General features: G+C 36.9%; 1 protein-coding gene across 5 annotated transcripts in view; it reads left to right on the top strand.

Moving 5' to 3' along the window:
- Window positions 1–23,523, top strand: part of NVL (nuclear VCP like) — a 79,410-nt gene that overhangs the window by 501 nt on the left and 55,386 nt on the right. For 3 of the 5 annotated variants that reach the window (XR_006721439.2, XM_045509473.2, XM_074351671.1), the window contains exons 2-12: window positions 3,066–3,139; window positions 5,047–5,099; window positions 5,185–5,284; window positions 8,589–8,646; window positions 9,356–9,628; window positions 11,918–12,047; window positions 12,254–12,330; window positions 12,863–12,997; window positions 14,426–14,527; window positions 14,681–14,798; window positions 19,486–19,630. Coding sequence is in view for 4 of the 5 variants with exons in the window: in XM_045509473.2 (XP_045365429.2) it covers window positions 3,066–3,139; window positions 5,047–5,099; window positions 5,185–5,284; window positions 8,589–8,646; window positions 9,356–9,628; window positions 11,918–12,047; window positions 12,254–12,330; window positions 12,863–12,997; window positions 14,426–14,527; window positions 14,681–14,798; window positions 19,486–19,630 (1,265 nt within the window). In the remaining variant the exon portion in view is untranslated. The remainder of the gene's footprint in view (window positions 1–3,065; window positions 3,140–5,046; window positions 5,100–5,184; window positions 5,285–8,588; window positions 8,647–9,355; window positions 9,629–11,917; window positions 12,048–12,253; window positions 12,331–12,862; window positions 12,998–14,425; window positions 14,528–14,680; window positions 14,799–19,485; window positions 19,631–23,523) is intronic. The other 2 variants (XM_045509477.2, XM_045509475.2) reach the window with 2 other exon arrangements.

The following is a 23,523-nucleotide window of genomic DNA, read 5'->3' as shown; positions in this document are numbered from 1 at the left end:
AATGTGGAAGGGGCCGCTTTGGGGGCCATAAAAAATACGTTAATGTCCATTTCCAAGAAAATGGGGTCACTTGGAACACCGTAAAAATAAGTATTCTAGATCTGACTTTGTAATAGACACTTTACCTATAGATTTTTTTCCTCCATTTTCATAATCATCAATAGAAAGCATTCTGCGGTAAATGTCTGGGAATGGTACAGTAATGCACGCAATCTTAGAAGAAAGGGAGAGAGACCTGAAGAGCTGTGTATACTCTCTTTGTTTTTCTGCCGGCCTCTATACAATCTCCTTTTTTCCCTTCCTACCATCCCTTCCTACCATCTTTAAATGTTGGAAGTGCTCTGAGACCCTGAGCTCTTACCTTCTCTTTCTTTATCCTCATACTCCTCTCTTACCTGTCCACACTTTTAGGTGGTCCAGTCTAAAACCTTTAAATACTATCTATACATTCATGATTCCTAAATTTATTTTTATATTATAATCCAGTGCAGATTAAACTTGAATTCCGGATTGATATATCCAGCTACCTATTCAGCACCTCTTGAGGGTCGGATAGTTATCTTCAATTTAACATATCCATACGGAACTTTTGATATTCTCCTCCAAACCTGTTCTTTCTTCGTGTTCTCTAATTCAGTAAATCACATCCCCATCCATCCATTTGTTAAGACCAGAAACCTTAAGAATCATCCTGATACTTGTTTCCTGTAACCAATTAAGTAATTAGCAACCTATTTGGCTTTACCTTCGAAATATGTTTCAAACCCAACCACTTTTTACCATCTCCTCTTCTAACCATCCTAGTCCAAACCCCTCTCTCTATCAGGCTATTGCAGTAGCCTTCTAACTCATCTCTCTGATTCTAGTTTTACTTAAAGGCTTTTCCCTGCAGAGCAGCTAGGGAGATCCTTTTAAAGGGAAAATTGGAGTTTGCCAGGGCCCTGCTGAAAACCTTTTGGAGGACTCAGACATTTGGAGTAAAACCCATCCTCAGAAGCCCTCCATATTTTGGCCCTTGTCTACCTTTTTGTCCATTGCTTTTTTTCCCCTTTTGCTCTCTGCCTTGATTACACTGTCCTTTCCACATGGAACTTCCCAGCATGCCGAGCATAGGACTTTTGCTCTTGCAGTTCACTCACTCTCAATTACTGTTGCTTTGAATGTTTGTGCAACTTGCTGCTTCACTTTATTCAGGTCTCTGAGCAGCAACGCCTAATGGCTGAAGCCAGTGGTCTCTTCCCCGTCCTCGCCACACTTGACTGCTCTTCAGCATTTGACGTTAGCAGTTTTCCTCTATTGCTTTTACTTTGGTTCATTATTAAAGTAATGGGTTCTTATGGTTTAAAATAAAAGACGGTATAAAAATGAAAAGAAAAAATTCCTTTCATCTCCACTCCACTTCTCCACAGGTAACCTAGAGAGTTTCTGTTGTATTTTTCTTAAAATTTTGTATGCATACATGCACTTAGTAGATATATTAATTTCATTATAAATCACAAACATGGGCTCATCTGCATCTATTCTGCTGCTTGCTTGTTTCACTAGCAGTATATTTTAGACATCTTTCCACAAGTAGTACATTTGCCTCCTTTTAGCATATTAGTTATCTATTGCTGCATGACAGATGACTCCCAAACTTAGTAGATTAAAGTGGTTTTAGTTCTGTTGCTTTTTAGTTTGCAGTGGGTATAAGATAAATATATATATGTATAATTCAGAATTAACTGTAGTAAATGACAGCATGCTATAGGAGTCCAAAGAAGGGGAAGACTAACTAGAACAGTCCAGCTTTGGACACCTAGTCTCTTGTCATTGGAGGCATTTATGCAGACACTGTTACCAGTGTTAGGGATCCTTGAGAAGAAATTGCTGTGTAAAGTGGGGAACCTAAACTGGATAACTAGCAAGTATTGAAACTTGGAAGTTGTTTCATTCCAGATTTGAAATCTGACCCTGTAACTTATGTGCTGAAAGGCAAGTAATTAACCTTCTAAGCCCTCATGTAAAATGGGAGAGACTAACATGAACATCATAGAATTGTGAGTACTAAAAGAGACAGTGTGTAAAAGGCCCCCTAGAACAGGTTTACCAGGCTCTTGGTTTCTCAGTAGATTTTTCATGGTGCTCCTAGGCCAAAAATAATACCTAATAGGTCTGTTTATTAAGTAGTTAGGCTCAAGCAACTTAATAACTATTTAGTCCAAATAACTTAGTAGCTCTTTGAAAAAAAATAATATATAGAAATTGAAACAAAGTTAATACATTTGTATTTATTTCTTAAATAACCACAGTTACTTAGTAGTGGGATTTATGTGCCTGTTGGGCACTGCACAGCTTCTCACACCTTGTGATGAGATTTACACTGCCACTCTCATTTCCTGTTCTACATTTTTCTTACTGAGAATGCTGAAAACCCAGTTTTGCAAAGACAGAACATCATCAAAAGGTGATTTAATATTGAAACCATGTATTGTTTCAGGTTAGTGCAGTTGACCCTTAAATAACGTGGGGGTTAGGGATGCTGACCTCCGCTCAAATCTGTGTATAACTTTACAGTTGGCTCTTCATATCTGTGGTTCGTCATCGGCAGATTCAACCAACCCGGGATCATGTAGTACTCTAATAGATATTTCTTGAAAAAAAATCCATGTATAAATGGACTGGTCAGTTCAAACCTGTGTTGTTCAGGGATTAAGAGTAGTTCCTGTCATGTTGGACAAATGTCAGTATTACTGTGTTCCCTCAACTTTAAAATATCCCTTGGAGTCCATATGAGTTTCATCTTTATTCTGGTATTTTGGGAACCTAGGATATAGTTAAGTCCTCACCTACTACCTTATAGCTATTCTAGTTACTGTTCTTGTGTTGTCATGGTGATTAATAACAGTTAAATTCTTTGATTTGACTTAATTATTCAGTGATTTTTATGTATATTTCTGGTATGCTTTATTGATGAAGAGTTTACATTAAAGTATAACATGTTTGAAAAGCTCAATCTATTATTTGTTGATTAAAATCACCAAGTTTGAAATATTATTTCGTATTTATTGTGTTTTCTGTTTTAGTACCTCACCAGTAACAGATGTGGCAAGTATGTGGACACTGGAGTTTTAGCATCTGATTTACAAAGAATGTACAGGTAAAGAAATTTTGCCTCCAGATCTTGCTTTTCTTTCTTACCATTGAAAAAAAGAAAAAAAATTTTTAATGGAGGTACTGGGGTTTGAACCCAGAACCTTGTGCATGCTGAGCATGTGCTCTACCACTGAGCTATATACCCTCCCTCTTCTTTCCTACCATTTTTGAAGTTTTTGTTCTGCCTACATTTCCAATTGATGTTAATAGCTGACATTAGTTTACCAGTCCATAAGTTTATAATTCAATTTATTAATACAAACATTTGTCAAGCACCTGTTATATACAGTATGCTGTCCTTGTTACTAAGGGGAATGACTCCTTATGTTTCAGTACCTTATTGCCTGTTCAGGAGTATTACTTCTTTTCTTGCTTCATTAAAAAATTAGTGGAGGAAGGGCATAGCTTAGTGATAGAGTACGTGCCTAGCACGCAGAAGGCCCTGAGTTCAGTCCCCAGTACCTCCATTAAAATAAGTAAAAACCTAATTACCCCCCCACCCCCCCCAAAAAAATTAAAACTATCAGGCATGATCTCCCTCAACTTCTTGACTATCTAAAAATGTATCACTTGTTTGGTCTTTCCACTGAAGATTAAATCCTTCTCTTGTGCCTCTAATCCCGCCTCTTCTGATATTTTACCTCATTAATTATCTCTTCTTTGTATATTTCAGTGTCTATTTTCTTCCTCTCTTTAGTCTGTATGTTAGTTTGTTAAGGCTGCCTTTAAAAAGAGACTAGGTGGGTTAAACAACAGAAATTTAATTTTTTAAAGTCGTGGAGGCTTCAAGTCCAAGGTCAAGGCATTGTCAGGACTGGTTTCTTTTGAGATCTTTCCCTGACTTGCAGATAGCTGTCTTCTCCTTATGTCTTCACATGGTCTTTCCTCTGTGTGTCTCTGTATCCTAATCTCTTCTTGTAAAGACATCAGTCATCCTGGATTAGGGCCTACACAGATGACCTCATTTTACCTTAATTACGTCTTTACAGACCCTGTCTCCAAATACAGTCACATCCTGAGGTACTGAGGATTAGGACTTAAATGTGAATTTTGGGGGGATACAATTCAGCCTATAACATTGTGCTTCTTGCCCCCCAAAATTCATGTCTTTATTGTTTACAAATTCATTCACTCCACACCAGAGACTCCAAAGGTCTTAACCTATTGACATCAACTCTAAATCCAAAATCTTACCTGAATATCATCTGACTCAGGTATGGGTGTGACTGGAGGTATGTTTTCTCCTGAGGCAAAATTTCTCTCAAGCTGTGAACTTATGACATCAGACAAGGTATCTGTTTCTGAAATACAATAGTGGGACAGGCATAGGATAGACATTCTCATTCCAAGAGGGAGAAATTGGGTCATAATCTCAAGCGAGTCCGAAACCTAGCAGGGCGAATCCCTCTTTAGCTCAATGCTCTGCCAGATGCTCTCCCCCGTGGGCTCACTGGGATGACTGCCCTGCCTGGAACTGAGGAGGAGACAGTGCCTTTCCTTGGGCCTGTGCCTCTGGGTGTGTGGTGTCAGTGGTAGCCCTGCCAACTTTGGAGCCTCCTTTGGAGTCCTTCTTCCCTTTTCTTGAAGGATAATGTATTCGCAGCTGCATTGCTGTTTTGGCCTGTCTTGTAGAATCCAAAAAGTCCAACGGCCTTCCTTCATTTCATCCCTTCTCTGTCTTCTTCAGTATAAGCTGGCAATGTTGCTGCTGCTATAACCTCATTTTTAATCAAGAAAAATTACAGTAGTAAAAATACAAAGTCAGAAATTGTTTGGAAATAGGTTATTGTCAGTGTGAATACAATGGCATAATCGTATATTCTTGCAAATTTATGTGATCAATTTAGATTGAGCTTAATGGAAAAATATTGATGAGGACCACTGTACTAAACTTCTTGTTATATTTTCCAGTATAGACTATGGTCGAAGAAAAAGAAATGCTTTTAGGATTCAGGTAGAAAAAGGTGAGTCTTTTAGTGGTAGACCTGAATTATTAGTAAAATCGTAGAAAGAATTGCCTTAGCTCATGGCTTTTCCTTTTTGTTTCAGTATTTAGCATAATTAGTAGTGAAAAAGGACTTAAGGACCTAGCAGAATTAGAAGATGAACACCTGGCCAAAAGAGCAAGACACAATGAAGAGGATAATGAGTAAGGATTACAGAATGGAGGGTTTTTTCCTAAAACATGAACCTGATCATATTTCATTCCTGCTTGTAAAACTTCTAGTCGCTCTTCATTGCCAATGAGGCCCTGCGTTACACTTTTCTAACCTCTCCAGTCTTTTATTTCAGACGTACTGAATGCTCACTGTTCCCCAAAGAGATTAGATTCTTTCTTTGTGCCTTTGTAGGGGTAGTTTTCTGTAGCTGGAGTGTTTATTTCCTTTATAAGCTTAGCCTTGAAAGGCTATGTTACTGCCTTTTCAAGCCTTTTTGGACTCCTTTCTCAGTGTTTCCTTAACTCCTAGTTGAAGATATTTATTACAATGCTTCTGTCATATGGCTTGGAGATTATTTGTTTACGTGTTTGCATTACCAACAGAACTGTCTCATTATCTTTGTTTTTGTCTGCCCTAATACAATGGCAAGTACATAAGAATTGCCAATTAATTTTGTGTTTAGGAAATAATATTAAGTTTTTTATAACTGTGTTGCAGTGTAATTGACATACAATAAGCTGTACATTTTTAAAATGTACTATTTGTTGAGTTTTGACGTGTGTATATGCTCATTAAATCATCACTGAAGGCAAGACACTGAACATTTCCATCAACCCCACAAGTTTTCTTGTGCCCATTTGCAATTTATTTCTCCTTCCATCCTGTTCTGAGACAGCCATTGATTTGCTTTCTGTCACTATATATTTGCATTTTCTAGAACTTTATATAAATGAAATCAGTGAGTATATATTCTTAAAATCTGGATTCTTTCACTCAGGATAATGATTTTGAGATTTATCAACATTATGCGTGTCATTGTTCCATTGCTTTTTACTGCTCTATGTGTGTATGTACATGCTGTGATTTTTTATCCATTTATCTATTATTAGACAGTTCATTGTTTCCAGTTTTTGGTTATTAAAGATAAAGCTGCTGTCATCACTTATCTGAAGGAGTTTATGTGGAGAATGTTTTCATTTTCTTTGGTAAATACCTGGGAGTGGAATAGCTGAGTCATATGGTACTGTGTATTTAACATTATAAGAAACTGCCAAACTATTTTTAAAGTGTGTTTCCATTTTACCTTTACATCAGCAGTATTTGAGAGTTTCACTAGTTCCACATATTACCAACACTTGATATGGTCAGTCTTTAATTTTAGAGTCTTTCATTATAAATGTGATGTTAGCTATAGGTTTTTTAATAGATGCCCTTTAGCAGACTGAGGAAGTTTCCTAGTATTCCTAGTTTGCATCTGTATTCATATTGGTCTGAATTCTTTTCCTTTCTTTTTTTGCAGTGTCTTTGTCAGATTTTGGTATTAGGGTTATACTGGCCTCATAATATCCATTGGAAAATGGGGTTTTTTGGGTCTCTAGTTAATGAAAAAGTTTGTGTAATATTACTGTTATTTCATTCTTGAGTGTTTGTTAGAATTCATCTTAAATTCACCCAGACCTAGAGTCTTTTTATGGAAGGGAGTTTGATAACATTTAATTTTGCAAAATTTAGGACTCTTCCTATTTATTTTTTTCTTTTATCAGAGTTGGTAGGTTGTACTTTTAAAGAAATTTGTTCATTTCACCTAAGCTGTGGCATTTGTTGGCATAAAGTTTTCAAAATATTGTCTTGTTTCCTTTTTATAACTATAGGATCTGTGGTGATAGCTCCTTTTAATTCTTTATAGCTGCTGCTTTTGCATTTGGGTTTACTATAATTTTCACAACAGGTTTTGCATTTGTGAACATTTAGTTGTTTCTAGTTTTGCACTGTTGTACATGTAATAAATAATCCTTTAGTGCATATATCTTTGTACACATGTCTCTTTTTTATGTTAATTCCTGAGGTAGTATTTCTAGGGTCAAAAAGATTTATATTTTTGAGATTCCTGGTACATTTGGAGTTGCCATCCAAAAAAAGTTGCCTCGGTTTATATTCCCAACATCTTTGTATAAAGACTGCATTTCTCTTTACCTTTGCAATCCTAGTTATACTATTATTTAATCTCTGCTAGTTTTATAGACAAAAATTGATCATATAATTTTTATTTGTGATTTTTTGATAACTAGTGAGGTTAAATTTTTTTTATTGTTTCATGTTTCCTTTGTGAATTGCTTGTGTATGGGTTTTGTCTTTCACTTGAGAGCTACTTGAATTTTCCTTGTTAGTTGTCAGAGCTCTTTGTATAAAATAGCACCTCTTTTTGTATGTATTACAGATGCTTGTCACAGTTTGCCATTTGATTTTTATTTTTGTTTTTAGTGTGTTTTGATTAGATAAGTTTTGCATCTTTGCCTAGTCAAATCTTTCAGTTTTTCCTTTATGGTTTATGCTGATATGTTTAGAAAAGATCTCTATGACAAGAGTATATAGAATAATTACCTGTACTTTTTTCTTATACTTTAATGCTATTTCATTTAACTCTTTAAAATTAATTTTGTTAACTTATAATTAATTTTATTTGTAGGGCATAGATTATAGGGCAAAATAATTTTTTTCCAAATGTTTGAATAATCCACCCTTGTTACATTGATTAGAAAAGCCCCAAATTATATAAAGTGAATTTAATGAATAATGACAAAAGAATTCATGTCTTAATTATAAAGGTGGGGCATAGCATTTTTTTACTTAGGAAAAGTCCTTATTTATTTTCTAAAAAGCTGTATTAAATAGTAGTGTAGTCCTCTAGTTACTTGAAGCTATCAGATACCAACTCTCAGTAATAATGAACTGAGGCTGCATTCTCAATTTGTAGTTATTAGGATTTAATACTTGGTTTTGGCCAGATTATATGAAAAATTCTTTGTACCTTCATTTCTCATGAATGGTCTTAGAAAAGTTACATTTGGTCACATGGCTTGGCCATGTTGAATTTGTTAGTCAAACTGCTTAATTATGGCTTGTGGGAATATTTCTTCTACTGGCATCTTACGTTCCTAAATGAGACCCGTGGATCTGATGGAAATTTGTATGTCACTTTGCTAGGATAAAGGTAACCACAGGTTCTTAAGCACTTGCTGTGTGCTGAGGACTTTGCAAGCTTTCTTTCAATCCTCTGATAAACCAATGAGATGGACATTATTTATTATCTACATTTTATAGGTAAGGAAGCTGAGGTTGAGTAGAAACTGGTAACTGGTTAAGCTGGATTTTGAATCCACATTTCTCTGATTCCAAACCCTGGGCTCTTAACCACCATAATATTTTGCCTCAGTATATTTTCTCGTTTTGAGTAGTAATTTTTTAGGATGTGGGAGAAAACTTTAAAATATTTCTTTTCTTATTTTTACTAAGGTATACTGAAAGCTATTCTGATGATGATTCAAATGCAGAAGAATACCCAGATCCACAGGTAAGCCAGATGTTTAATGGACAAACTGATTTTTTAAAAATCATTAAGAACCCTCCATAGAAAAGATCAGTAAGGAATAGAATAAGAGACTTTTGACATCTTCATCAGTAGATAATTGAATATTTCCTGGGTACAGCATTGATGAACTCTTGAATTAGCCATCTTTCCAGTATTGGTGTGCATAGCCTATTATACAGGGAAAGAGAGGGGAAGAGAATGGCCAGAAATAAGGACAGACAAGAATAGAAAGGGGGATTAATAATAAAAATGGAGAAAAGTACACATTTTCTGCAGAAGAGGTGGCATTGCCAATAAATAGACTTGGATTAAAGAGCAGTATGAATTTATTAACAAAGTCATGATGATACTGTTAGATTTAATCCAGTTTGAATCGGTGGGGTAGTAGTGACTCATTGACTACCATCTCATTTTCATGCTTGCTTCTATTATATTTTTTTAAAAACAACCACTCTTATTTGGTTTTTAATTGCTAGTTATAAATTTGTACATTAACCTGGACTGGAGGGGGTGCATTCTATTTAATAGTAAAGGTTTGACTATTATCCTGTGTTGAACATCTATATTTTCTGACTGTAAATATTTTGAGAGGAGGTGTTGAAAGGGAAATGGAGAAAGCTTCTTAATATAGATAATCAAACTTTCGTGAGTACCTATTGAGTAATTTATGCTAAACTCATGTTTCTGCCAGTCAGCAAATCATATGAACAGCTCCCTGCTCTCCTTATATCGTAAAGGAAATCCTGATTCTGTTTCAAGTACTCCCGAGATGGAGCAAAGAGAAACCGCCGTTTCAACAGAACGGATAACTTCCAAAACAGGCTCCATTCCTTTGAAGACCTCTGCCAGAAGTTCTGAAGGAGGATGGTTTATTGACAAAACCCCAGGTGGAAGGAAAGACAGTTTTTTCTCGGACCTATCAGATGAGAAAAGTAATCATAAGAAGCCAATATCTGAAATAGAGGTATCTTTATAATGAAGTTTTAGCCCCACGTGGTCAGAGCACATTACAACCTTTTCATTGAATCATTGAATTCAACAAGCACATTCCTGTGTTTTGTAAAAGACACAGGAACTTGGAAATACATATAGAATTTGATCACCTCCCACTACCACCATGATTTTCATCCTAGTCCAAGCCTCTGCTCTTTCTGGCCTTAACTACTGAAATAACCTTCCAGCTGGAGTCTGCTTCCATTCCTTTCCCCCTAGTTTATTCTTCACTCAGATACCTTTTTTTACAAGTTAAGTCAAATCATTGTCATTCTTTTATTAAACCCCCCCTTGCAATGACTTCATTCAGTCTAAAATCAGAGATCTTGCAGTTGCCAGTAAAGCCCCATATGATTTGGCATCTTCTTTAGTCTTATCTCCTGCTCCCCTCCTCCCTGACTTCCTAGATTGCTTCAGCCACAGCTGGGCTGCTTCCTGTTTCTAAAACATACCAAGCACCCTCTCACTTGGGACATTTACCCTTGTACTTTCTGTCTGGGACACCTTTCCCCAGATTCCGGTGGCTCACTCCATCAGCTCTTCACACCTCTCTTCCCATGTAATCTTCTCAGAGAGGCTTTCCCTGACATGTACGCTAACACATTGGATACTATTTCCTAGCCCTTCTTGCTTTTTTTTTTAAAGTACTTAATAATCACTTTTTTTTTTTTAAGTACTTAAAATGACCCTGTATAATTGTTTAGTTGGTTTGTTTTCATTAGAATGGCAGCTCCAGGGGAGGAGGGACTTTGTTTCATAATGTGTTCCTGGCTAAAATAATGTCTAACATATAGTAGTCATTTTGTTGAAATAGTGCCTGATAAACTTCCTGAGATGCGTTTACTAGTGAGAGTTAAAGAATAACTACTTTGGGTGTGTATTACAGAAAGTGGATGGGCGTAGGAAGAAGGGAGGACAGCTGCTGAAACAGCAGTGTGCTTTATTTTCAGTTTAAGATGATGCCTTGAGGGGTCCAATCCAACATAAATGGGTACACTATGAAAATGGATAGAGTAAGTAGACAACTTTTTTTAAACCTTTTTAGATTGAAATATATCATACATAAAGTAAAGCTTGATGAATTATCACAAACTGAACACAGTAGACATCATTCTTACCTAATTCTTTTTGCACCTGGCAGAGAAGGAGTTTAAGGTAATCTGTCTCCCAATAGAGTGAATGTGTCCCAGGGCTCACTGTCCAGTGTGGGAAGTATTAGCTACATGTGGCTGTTGAGCACTTGAGATAAGGCTAATGCCAATGAGGAGTTGAAGACAGTTAAGTTATTAGAAAACTTCTAAGTATGTTTGAAACAAATTGGGTATGAGAATCTGCTTTTTCAGCTGTTAATTTTATGAAATCTAAATACGACTCAAGTTTTGAAACTTTTATCGTCTGAATTGAGATGTACTATAAGCATCAACTACACATTGGACTTTGATGACTTACTACAAAACCAATACAAAACATCTCATTAATAATTTTTTATACTGACTTTGTTGGAATGGTAATGTTTTAAGTATATTTGGTTAAATAAAATAGACTTTTAAATTTTTTCACCTTGTTTCTTTTTTCCTTTTTTGAATGTGGCTACTAGAATATTTAAAATTACATATGTGGATGGTATTTTTCTTTTGGACAGCAGTGCTCTAAGTGTTTTTCAGGCACCAAGCTCTTTGATTTGGCAAAACCCGTTTCCTCCCCTTTTGAATTATTAATGGACCTTTTCCAAGTCTATTTAATTATTTTGTCTTTAAAGAACATTATTGTGGTTGGCAAGGTCAGGGAAAGAGCTTGACTCTTACGTTGGCTTAATACTTTTTTATGGCTGTCAGAGCAACTCTGTCATATTTAATTTAGTGATTGGTCAGACAGCAGATAAACACCAACTATGTAAAAGAGTCAGTGAGATGAACTTTAGTGTCTTAACTCCAAAAGCCCACAATTCAATGAGAGAGACATAGGCATGTGAATACAAGGCAGGTTATGATACGCTTAATAAAGTTGCAAGTTCATTGTTCTGGGAGTGTGAAGAAGTGATTGGTTATAACTAGAAGATGAGAGGAGGTTTTCAAACGTTAGGATATCAGCTGTGCATGACATCCCCAAGCAGAGAACATCCTTAAGCAAAGAGGTTGGAAATAGCTAACAGGGGTGAAAGTGCTAGGGCAGGAATGGATTTTTTTAAAACAATGCCCATCTTTTTAAAAAATTATTGGCATTATAATTTCAAGCATGGCATATTTAAATTTCTTCCCAGGACTCAAAAGATTCTCTTCTGGAGAGTAATAAAAAAAGAAAAGGCAGGCTAAATAGCAAAGGAAGCAAAAGGAAGAAAGAAGATCTTCAGGAGGTAGATGGAGAAATAGAAGCTATCCTGGAAAAAAAAGGTGAGATGCGAGTCTCGTGGTGGGTGGCGACTGTGTTTGCTCTGAATACAAACTGTTTCAGTTAGGGGACCTTCTATGTGCAGTGACATACACGAGAAAATGTTTTAGTATCTAATGGAGCTTTGTTTACTTAAAGATTATTCGGTATAGTTCTGGGTTACTACTGAATCACTAATCTTATCACCTCCTCCTTTTTTGTTTACCAGCCAAAGCCAGGGGCCTAGACCTGCAAATCTCCAACGTGAAGTTTGAAGATGTTGGAGGCAATGATGCAACATTAAAAGTTAGTTCAAATTCAGAATTTCTCACTCAGAGGGAGGGGTATATTGCCAATCAGATAGTCAAGCAAAGCCTTCCCCTTTGTGTCTGTTAGGAACTGAGTGTAGAAAAGGAGGCCCAGAAGGTGAGAAGGGCAAGCCTGACTGTACCTTTCAGAGTGTTGAGGAATAAAAGAACCATAATACTTACATCTCTTTCACCATTTAAATTATAATGTGCATAAGATAGATGCTTTATAAGGAATGTTACTTTCACAGTTATAATAATAACAGTTACCATTTGTTCTTTTGTGTGTTTACTCTGTTCCTTTTACCATGCTAGTTACTTTTCATTATATCTGCAAGGTTGATACTATCACAGCTTAGGAAGTGGAAGCTCAGAGAGGTTCAGATATCAGAGCTGGGGTTCAAACTCAGGTGGAAGTGTAAAAGCCAATACTCTATTATATTTTGCTGCTCCAAAGAATAGGACATTTCATTCCACGTTAATTCTCTTTGAGACTGTGAAGGACATCTTTCCTATTTATTCCCTGCCAGGAGGTCTGCAAGATGCTCATACACATGCGTCACCCAGAGGTGTACCACCACCTGGGTGTCATACCCCCTCGCGGAGTTCTCCTTCATGGACCACCAGGCTGTGGGAAGACATTACTTGCACATGCGATTGCTGGGGTGAGATTTGCTGACACTTGTTTGCTTTTGTTATTTTTGTTTTTTCTCTCTGGTCATCTTGAACCAGACTTGGCATATTCTCAGGAGGATTGATCCCTTCTTCATTTTTTTTTTTTAATCTCTTCATGCTCGTACTTGTGAGACACTTTTTTTTTTTAATGCATCCAGTTATTTATGTGGCAAGGATTGGGTGGGAAGCAAAATACTATAGCTGTAAACAACCCTTTTTTTACATTATTTTACATTTCAGTTATTTCTTACTCTCTTTAAGCCAGTGTTTTTCAAGAGCAGTAAAATAAGGAAACAAAATTGTACTGTTTTTTATAGAGCTAACTTTACTCAGAATTTTCATTTTCAGAGTCATGGTTTTTACTTTTTAGTGTTAAAATATCCTTTCTAAAATGGCGGTAATAGATACTTACTTAACAAAGTAAAAAGTTAGCAATCTTAATTTTAGTTCCATCAGATTTCTCAGAAACTGTATTGAGTGGTAAAATGCAAAATGTCCAAGGAACTTCAATTTGAAAAATAGCATACTATACTAATCAGTAATAAATAGTGCTTTATGAAAGAAAATTGTTTTTAGAGGATAACTTGAGCCATTTGTCTCATGTATTCGTTTGTTGAATAAATCTTTTGTGTGACTGCTGCATGCCAGATGTTGAAATACAGTGATAAGTACAACAAACTCACTTGTTATCATTAAGAAATTTTCCAATCAAATATGAGAGACAGACATTAAACAGTCTTTCATACAAATAAATGTTGTTCATAGTTACAGTTATAGTGGGTGGGAGACAGAAGAAGTGCAGAATGCTGTGTGGGATGTCATTGGTATGTTGTCTTAACCCAAGTTACAAGTTAGGGTCAAAGAGAGTATCATTGAGGAAGTGAAATTTCAAGATAGCCGAAGAATAGCAGGGCTCAGGCAGGGTTGTGACCATTTGTATTGGTGGGACAGCAGTGGTTTCTGTTCCTTTACTTAAAGCACCTGCCTCTTCTGACCAGTAACTGCCTGCTGCTCTGGGTTCAGGGCAGGAGAAATGCCAGTGAGCTGTGTGGGAGACACATGTGTCACAACCCCTGCTGTGTCCTTTCCAGCAGATAAATAACAGATACAATCGCTTTGGCTCAGCTCTAAGTGGGAGGAAACATGTTTCTTAATATTCAGACCCTTTACTCAGAAGAGATAACAACAGTGTTTTATAGTGACGTCTGTAAAGTAAAAACAAGTAGGCATGGTATCCAGTCAATGTGTTTGGATAAAACTGTAGATTTTTAAGTAATACTTTTCATTGGACCAACACAGAAAGATGAAGGTCCTCAGAAAATTAGTCATTTAAAAATGTAATTTTGTGAGAAGTTCTGAATAAGGAAAAAAGTAGGAAAGTGAAAATTTGGTCATTCTTTTATGTATTTGTGCCCTAGGAGCTTGACCTTCCAATTCTGAAAGTAGCTGCTACAGAGATTGTATCTGGGGTGTCTGGAGAATCTGAACAGAAGCTGAGAGAACTATTTGAACAGGCTGTGGTGAGTTAGCTGATGACTGCCAGGTTATTCGGTGAATGATCCTTGAACGTTAAGTTTTTTTTTTTTTTAAGATTTTTAAAAATGTATGTACATCGCCATGCTGCAGTATGGAATACATTTATGATTGTCTTTCTTTGATATTCTTATTTCTAGTCAAATGCACCCTGTATCCTTTTTATTGATGAAATTGATGCTATTACCCCCAAAAGAGAAGTTGCTTCAAAAGATATGGAACGAAGAATTGTGGCCCAGCTCCTTACCTGCATGGATGGTCAGTTTAAAATAATGAATTCACTTTAAGATAATAATTTTTTTTGATAGTGTAAAGTGTGAAGATATGAAACATTCAAGTAGCATAAAACTCAGAATAAAAGACAGGAAGTTTTTCCTTTTCATTAAAGATTGCATCATTAATTTTTTGGAGTATATGTTACAGATTTCTTTATATATATATTTTTCAGATTATTTTTCATTACAGATTAAAACAAGAAATTCTTACTGTTTATCTATTTTATGTATGGTAGTTTGTTAATCCTATACTCCTAATTTATCCCTCCACTTCCCTTCCTTTCCCCTTTGGTAACCATAAGTTTGTGTTTCTATGCCTGTGAGTCTGTTTCTGTTCTGTATATAGATTTATTTGTATTATGTTTTCGATTTCACATATAAATGATAATCATGTAGTATTTGTCTTTCTCTGACTTACTTAGTATGATATTCTCTGGGTCCATCCATGTTGCTGCAAATGGCAATATTTCATTCTTTTTTATGGTTGAGTAATAGTTTAATACATTTACACACATATGTAAATATACTAACCATATTGTTTCGCTTTTTACAGCACTGGATTGCACCATCCACATTATTCTATAACTTGTGTTTGTATCTTAACAATATGTCTTGGAAATGTTGCCATTTTAATGTATTTATATCTACCTCTTTTTAGTTGCTGCTTGGTATTCTTTAGGATAAATTTATCATACTGTACTTAAATGTTTCCATTTCCATGGATATTTAAGTTGTTTTGGTTTTGTTTTTCAACAAGCTGTCGGCAGTATCTTTAAATGGGCCTTTTTGCTACACGTGTATTTTTCTAGAATGAAGTGATAGTTAAATATTTTGCATTTAAAATTTTTATAGGAAGTAGCAAATTGCCTTCTAAAAAGACTTTGCCATTTACATCTTTACCGATACTATACAAGAGTCACCCTTTCTCCAGATCCTTCACAACATTGAATGTTATCAATTGTTTTAATTTTTGCCAATCTAAGGGATGAAAGTTGATATCTGTTTGTTGTAATTTGCATTTCCCTGATTACCACAGAGGCTGATCATCTTTCCATATTTTCTTGGCTTTTCATATGATTTCCAGAATCCCTTTCCTCATCCTTTTCCCAATGTTTATTGGATTTTAAAAAATTCTTTTAAATGAGTATTATATTTTAATATATTATGGAAATAAATCCTTTGTTAAATATACTGCAGTTCCTTCCTATCTGTTTTGTTTAATGGCATTTGGATGCAAATTTGGAGGAAGGGAATCAGCACGAGTAGAATTTTTGGAACTAGATCTTACCTACTATGAAATAGCCTGTTTTGTGTACACAAGAAAATTTGAAGTAGTATGTATTTTACATTCCTTGTGATGCTAGGTTGTAGGTTGCTTATTCTGCTATATTTTTATATAAAATTTCCTTGCCATGTTTTAAGACCTATGCTCTGAATTACCACTTTATTGAAGCTAATTTATCATCAATTATAACATACACCATTACTTTATGTACCTTCAAAAAGGAAAAAGACAAGACACCAAAGTATGACATAATGCTTACTACATTGATAGTAGAAACATTCCGATTTTAGAGATATTAAAATGTGGAAAAAATGAACAAGTACAGGTTAAAAGCAGATAACTTATTTCTTGAAAATCTTGGAAGCCTGTTTGTTGAGGGTTTTGGCGTATTTCTGTCTGGGTGTTTTGAGGTTCCCCTTTATAAGCCAGAATAGTGAAAACGTTAAACAGTTCAACTTATACAGTTATCCTCTTACTGAACTGAACTTGTGTCTGTTTGGCTGATGCCCAGCGCAGCCAATCTACTGACTCTGGGTCGTGGTGAAGGAAAGTACAGTGCCTTGCAGAGCACGAAGCAAGGAGAATGCACAGCTAATGCTCCAAAGACTCAGGCTCCCTGATGGCTTTCAGGCAAGAATTCTTAAAGGCAACCTTAGGGGTGAGGATGGCAGGGTACATGATCAGCTCCTCGGTGTTTTGTAGAACTTTACTAATGCAGAGTCTACCAATATGAAATTTTAGTAATTTAAAACTTTTAAGTAAATTAGTATGAACAAGATAATTAAAGAGACTACTTAAAAAACTAGTTTTACCTAATTTTAAAAACTTAAACTCAGACATAATTCTGATTATTAAGAGCTGGGAAGGATCTTAAAATATCGTCATTTTGTGTCTGAGGAAACATGAACAGAGAGCTAAGGGCCAGGTGCTTACAGTGAGCCATTGGCAAAGCATAGGCCAGAATCCAGATGTTTAATTACACGGGTGCAGGTAGTGAGCTGTCCACAAATGCTTTCTTAATTTATGAGAGCTATTATCCCAGAAACATGTTAACTAGTTTTTTTTTCACTCTGTGTGAAAAGAAGTAAAACTTAATTTCTTCTGTAGTATTCTGAAAGTCATACTTTTGGCTAACATAACTTCAATTTAAAATGATCAAATCCTCTAGAAGAGGCAGAAAGAGAATGGAATTTATCTTGTAGTGGTTAACCAATCCTAGCTGAGCTGAAGGAAAAAAAGGTAGCATTTGAAATGGCACTTACGTTGCTAAGTATTGATTTCCTGTGGAAGGGTTTTTTCATTATGGAGGATTTAACAGATTTTCATAATTGTTCTTGTTGAATTCTGTTATTAACCCTTGATACGTTCAGAGCCTGTCACCGGTACTGTAGTGTTTGAGCAACATGAACTGGAAAAAGGAAGCAAACTCCTACCCTTGGTCACTCGCGCTGTGGGAATAAGAGCATCCGTGAGTCCTCAGTGGGGCAGCTTTGGCTCTATACAGCATTAGCGCAGGGAGGGTTCAGTGTAAGAACATCTTCCTGTGAATGTAGGTTTGTAGCTGATGGTGCTCCCTTAATTATGAGGTATCACCTCGTTTCCTGTAAAGTTCTTTTGCTTGTTCAAGGATTTTCTCTAATAGCACGAATCTCTTCCTTTAGCTGATTCCTTTTATTCAGTTTTCAAAAAGTATTAAAGAGCTTTCCGGTCTCAAACATAGACCTTATGCCTGTCTTCGTTTTAATCCAAAATTTATTGGAAGAGTATCATGCCAACTAAATATATGTTTCTATTTCCATTCTATTCTGTAACCCCAGTCCCATAATTGTCTGTCTGCCTTAACCATTCCACTGAAGCTAATCATAGAAAAGTCATTAACAGTCACTGTTAGCCACATCTTTTGGCTTACTCTTAGCCCTCACCCTTTGAACCTACCTCTTACAGTTGTTGTGAGGGTTAACTGGGGGTGTGGACTGTGCCTGGAGTAGTGCCTGGCACATGGCGAGCACCCAGTGAGTGTTAGCGGTGGTGGTTGTTGAGAGCGTCTGATACTGTGATCACCTGGTCCTTGTCATTGTTGGCTTAACACTCTGTGTCCTGCTTTCCTTGCCTCCTTTTTCCCATCCCTTAAAGGTATCTTGTAAGGTTTACACTTGATCTGCTTTTCTTCTTGCCCTCTACCTACTTCCCAACTACCTCCTGTTTAGCCCTTCATTGGAAAGCTCTTGAATTGCATCCCTAATGATTTCTGGTAAGCTTCAAATCCGCGTACCCACCTGCCTGTCTGGGTACTTGGATGTGACTACCCCAAATCCCCTCACACTCAGCATGTCCGGAGCTCCTCTTGCTACCCCTGTGGCCCTTTCTGCCCGTCTGACGTCCCTCCTGTATTCCCTAGTTTAGTTAACAGCATCCAAACTGAGTGGTCTTTGTCTCTTCTTCTCCCCCCACCCTTCACATTGAATCATTTGCTTTTGAGTCCATCTATAACATGGTACTAAAATTGGGTTTTTCCTTTTTATTTATTGTGTTCCTGCCTTACTTCACTCATTTCTCACCTGATAATTATAATTAGATCACAGCAAACTCTTTTTGCTTTTATTCCTCTATACTCTGTTCAGAATTATTACTAGAATTATTTTTCTAAAACAAATCTTATCAGAAAAGCCTTTCATGGCTTTCTGTTGGCTAAAGAATATACTTTAATCGCCTCATAACTTGGCTGTTAGAGGACTTAATTAACATCTTAGTACCTTTTTATTGCCTGTGAAGGGGTGTAATTCAGGCTCTCTACTAGTCAACCCTGGTTCAGTTGAGACAAATAATGCTTGTGAAAGATACATTTTAGTCCCTGCATCCTTTTTATTAATAAAAATCTGTATTTAGAGTAAGCTGTGTAACTGTGTTATATGCCCTATTTCAAATGAATTCTGTGAGTCTGAGACACATTATTAATCTATCCTGCCCAGATGCCCTGTTGTTGGACCACTTACCTTGTCTAAACATGCCACACCTGTTTGTACCTCTGTCCTTTTACTATTCCATTTCTTCCATGTAGAGTTTCATTAACCTGCCTCTCTGCTTATTAATATCCTATTCACCTTCAAGCCTTTTCTTGAAGGTTGTCTCCTCCCTAACCTCCCCCTGATTCCTCAGTCTGATTTCATAATTCCTTCCATTGTATTACTGAGGTGCTTTGTTTATACTTCCTACACTTCACAAGATTGGTCTTATATGTTTCTCAGTAGATTGTGAACTGCTTGAGGACAAAGTTTGTGTTTATTTTCCTCCATCTTTCACATATTAGAAATACTTGTGTAAGCATTATTGTCCTTAATGTCAAGTATCTTGTTTACCACTCATTCTTGTGTCTGCTTCTTACTAGATCTGAATAACGTGGCTGCTACAGCTCGGGTCCTAGTCATTGGAGCTACTAACCGACCAGACTCACTTGACCCTGCTTTGAGACGTGCAGGAAGGTTCGACCGAGAAATATGCCTAGGTATCCCAGATGAAGCATCCAGGGAAAGGTACACTCTTATAGAATGAAGTTTGTATGCCACTACGTGATCTGAACTGAATGCTTTGAAAATGAGGGGTGAGAAATACCATGTAACCTTTTTTTCCTCTCTCTCTTTTTGTGCCAGTGAAATGGATTTGGAAAGGAAAAGCCTACATTAAATGCTTAAGAAAACAATTTACTCTTAATACGGCAGTTGTTTCAGGCTGCTTTTTCAGTAGTGATGATGGGCTTATGTTTCCATACTCATTTGTCTGGTCTTACTAACAGTGTCTTTTGGTTTTTACTTGGCTAATCAGCCTAGGACAGTGTCTAGAGCTGTGGAATAGAGCATTGCTCACTGGTCTACACGTAGGTTAAATCTCAGTACTGTAATTTAACCTGTTGCACTGACCCACCTAAGATCATAGGTTCTGTGACAAATAAATTAATGGAGCCAGAGAGTTGAAAGCTGTGGGACCAGCCTTTCCTAGGAATTGGGGTTGAATGTCCATAGAACAAAGAAACGTCCACCAGTATCTCAGTAACCAGAAGTATCTCAGGAGGCACTGTTCAGGGGGTGGAGTAAAGAAAATCTAGTAAAGAAATATTCTAAAATACCGTATTTATGATGACTCGACTTAAGTTAGACACAAAATTGCTGTACACAATTGCCAGTGGCTCTTAAGGAAAGTGGTGTGCAGTGAAAGTATAGTCGTGGGACCGGGGAAGAAAGGAAGAGATGCAGAACTCGAGACTTCATGAATGCAGGATGTAAAGTGATCAGGAGGCACTGTGGGTGGGAGAAAGCGTTAGGAAGGAACATGTCATCCTCCCTTCTTCCCGGCGCTTAATGTGGCTTCAACTTTTAACTGTTTGGCAGTTTCTTCTTTAACTATTGTATTCAGTGTCACCTCTAGGTATGCTAATTGCATTCGCACATATATAATCTTTACATAGTTAATCAGTCATTCAGGCTTGTTTACTAATGTGTTTATATCTGCAGCAAAATATTATTTAATACTTAAGTTGTTTGTATTTGTTCAGCAAACATGTACTGAGTGTATAGCGTGTGCATACAGCACTGTGACAGGTAATATGAGGAATATAAAGAATTAGAAGTCCTTGCTTTTAGGTTGCTTATAATAACAGTAGGAAAGAAATAAGGCCTGTATCCTGTATCAAGCTTTTTTTTGATTAAGTGCCGAACTTAATGGTAGAGAGAGACAACACAGTGGAGCTCATCATCCTCACTAGGTAAAATTCTTTGTTTATCAATCCACGATTTCATCATCAACAGATGGCCATATTTTGAAAAATTTCAAATCTACAAAAAGTTGAAAGAATAGTAAGTAAAATATCTGTATGCCCTTTAGCTGAATTTACCATTTGTTAACATTTTGCTGTGTTTACTTTCTATATTTGTATGTATATGTATATGCATTTTGTGTATATCTATTTTTTTTCTGCCAACCCATTTGAAGGACAGTTGAAGACATCATGACACTTCAGTCCTAAATACTCCTCCTTTGTAATTATTGTACCATTTTCCACACTTAAGAAATTTAACACTGACAATAATATTATCTTAATATATAGTCTATTCTAATTTTCCCAATTGCCCCAAAAGTGTCCATTGTAGTTATTTTAACCTTTCATTTTGTTTAGCTTTTTTGTTTTACCTAGACTCCAGTTATCTGCTGTTTAGTCTACCTGTCCCTTTAATCTCCTTTAATCTGCCTTTTGAGGGGAGGGAGTACTTTTATGACATTGACTTTTTTGAAGTGTCCAGATAAATCTTTTGTAGACTGCCCCACAATTTAAATTCATCTGGTTGTTTCCTCATGATCAGATTCAGGTTAAACATTTTGGGCAAGAGAACTACATAGGTGGTGAGGTGTCCTTCTAGATCATCATTTCAAGAAGTTTGTAATGCCAGTTTGTATTACTGATAAGTTTGATCACTTGAAAAATTTGTCAGACTTCTCTCCTCTGAAGGTTTTTTTTTCTTTTGTACTTAATAAATAAAATCCAGATATTTTTGGCACCTACAGTTACTTACGGCTGCCTTTCATCAGTTTGTTCTTCATGTTAGATTCAGAAAGTAAGTTCTTTAGGCATATATTGGTGTTTTACATAGACTGTAATGGTCTGGCTAAGTCTTAGACGGCTTGGGCAAAAATTCTGTCTGAAACTAAAGAGGGGTATTAAATGTTTACGGTGTTTAAGGTTTGTTGGGAAGAGCAAGGTCAAAGCCTGAAAGAAGATAGCTCTTGAATGTAATTATGAGTGAGAATTTTTTAAGGAAGAGATGGGTTTTTAAAAAAATTTTTTTGTTATAAAAAATACTTACAAAACTTGCCATCTTAACCATTTTTAAGAGTACAGTTCAGTAGTGTTCTCATCGTACAAAACTTAAACTATACTCATTAAACACTAATTCCCCCTCTACCAAGAGTATTTCTGATTGAGTCTTTGACAAAGGCAGAATGTTGTTTTCTTACTTTTATACTTTGGTTTAGCTCTGAATGCAGAAGCGAAATAATGATGTTATCGTATGCAGATGTTAATCAGTTAAATTCTAAGAGGAGGAAATTATATAACTAGAATTAAGGTACATTGATGTTTGTTTTTTTATTTGTAATTCTTAAAAAGTCATTAATTGTGGAAACACTTATTTAAGCACCTGTTGTATACCAGGGAGACACAGTGATTGTCTCCTGTCACTAGTTTGAATAATCAGAAGTGTGGTAAGTCCAAAAAGACAAAGACAGAGAGGATATATCAGCAAAGCTAACATGGTCTGGAGTTTGTTTTTTTTTTCCCGTTGCAAAAAGCTTTATTGTTTCCATTTGGTCCAAGGCTTGGGAGAGGGCTCAAGGATGGTTAAAAAGCTGCCTGGTGAGTGCAGAGAGGCTTCAGGAAGAAGCCCTGACACCTGAGGTGCTCTGTAAAGGCTGCTGGGTTGCAGAGACTCCTAGTCGTGCTTGAGGGTGAGCCTTTTGGAGAGATACTCGCCCAGCCCAGCCTGGGGACCATAGAGCCTGCGGAGGTTAGTCAGGTGGTTGCCCATCTTGATGAGTTTCACCTCCTCATCCAGGAAGTGGTTCTCCAGGAAGTCACAGAGATGTGATCTGCGCGGGCAGAACCCAGGGCATGCAGATCCAAAAGGGCCTGGTTCAGGTTCTTCTCCAGGACAATAGCAGCTTCCATAGCATCCCGGGTTTTACCCCACTCATCTTGAGATGGCTTCTGCAAGTCCTGGAAGAGGGCATGGCCGCCGCGCTGGTTTTCAAGAAACGCTCCACGCCCTCGCGCTTCTCCTCAGCCAATTCACAGAAAAAGTGGCCAGCGCCCTCCAGAGCCACATCGTCGCGGTTGAAATAGAAGCCCAGAGAGAGGTAGGTATAGGAGGCCCGCAGATGCATGTTGACCAGGTGGCTGACAGAGGCCTCAACTTTGCTGGAATAATTCTGACAAATCTGGGAGCTCATGGTTGATCAGTAATAAGGAGCTAAGCTCACAAAACGGTGTTGGCTGGTCCCAGAGGCTGAAGATAGCACAGTGGCTGGCCTGGGGGTTCTTAAAGGCTTCTCTGAGGAAGCTGAGACTTGAATAAATAGTGGTTAACTGATCAAATGATGATGAGAGTGCTGGTAGGAATAGCACATGTAAAACCCTGAGGTGACTGAGAGCTCAGTGTGTCCAGGGGTCTGGAAGAATATGGCTGTAGAAGAAGACGTAGGATGTGAAAAGGCTGCAGAGGTGTACAGGAGCTGGCTCACATATACCTTGATAAGGATTTTGGTGGGAAGGAAGTAAAGCAACTAAATAAAGCAGAACAGATTTTTGTTTTGAAAGATCACTGTAGCTGCAGTGTGAAGAATGGTGACAGGAGAGCAGGAATGGGTTCTGGTAGCCCAG

This window comes from Camelus bactrianus, chromosome 23 (assembly GCF_048773025.1).
Source record: "Camelus bactrianus isolate YW-2024 breed Bactrian camel chromosome 23, ASM4877302v1, whole genome shotgun sequence".
Classification (NCBI taxonomy): Eukaryota; Metazoa; Chordata; class Mammalia; order Artiodactyla; family Camelidae; genus Camelus; species Camelus bactrianus.
This window is presented reverse-complemented; position numbering and strand designations above follow the sequence as displayed.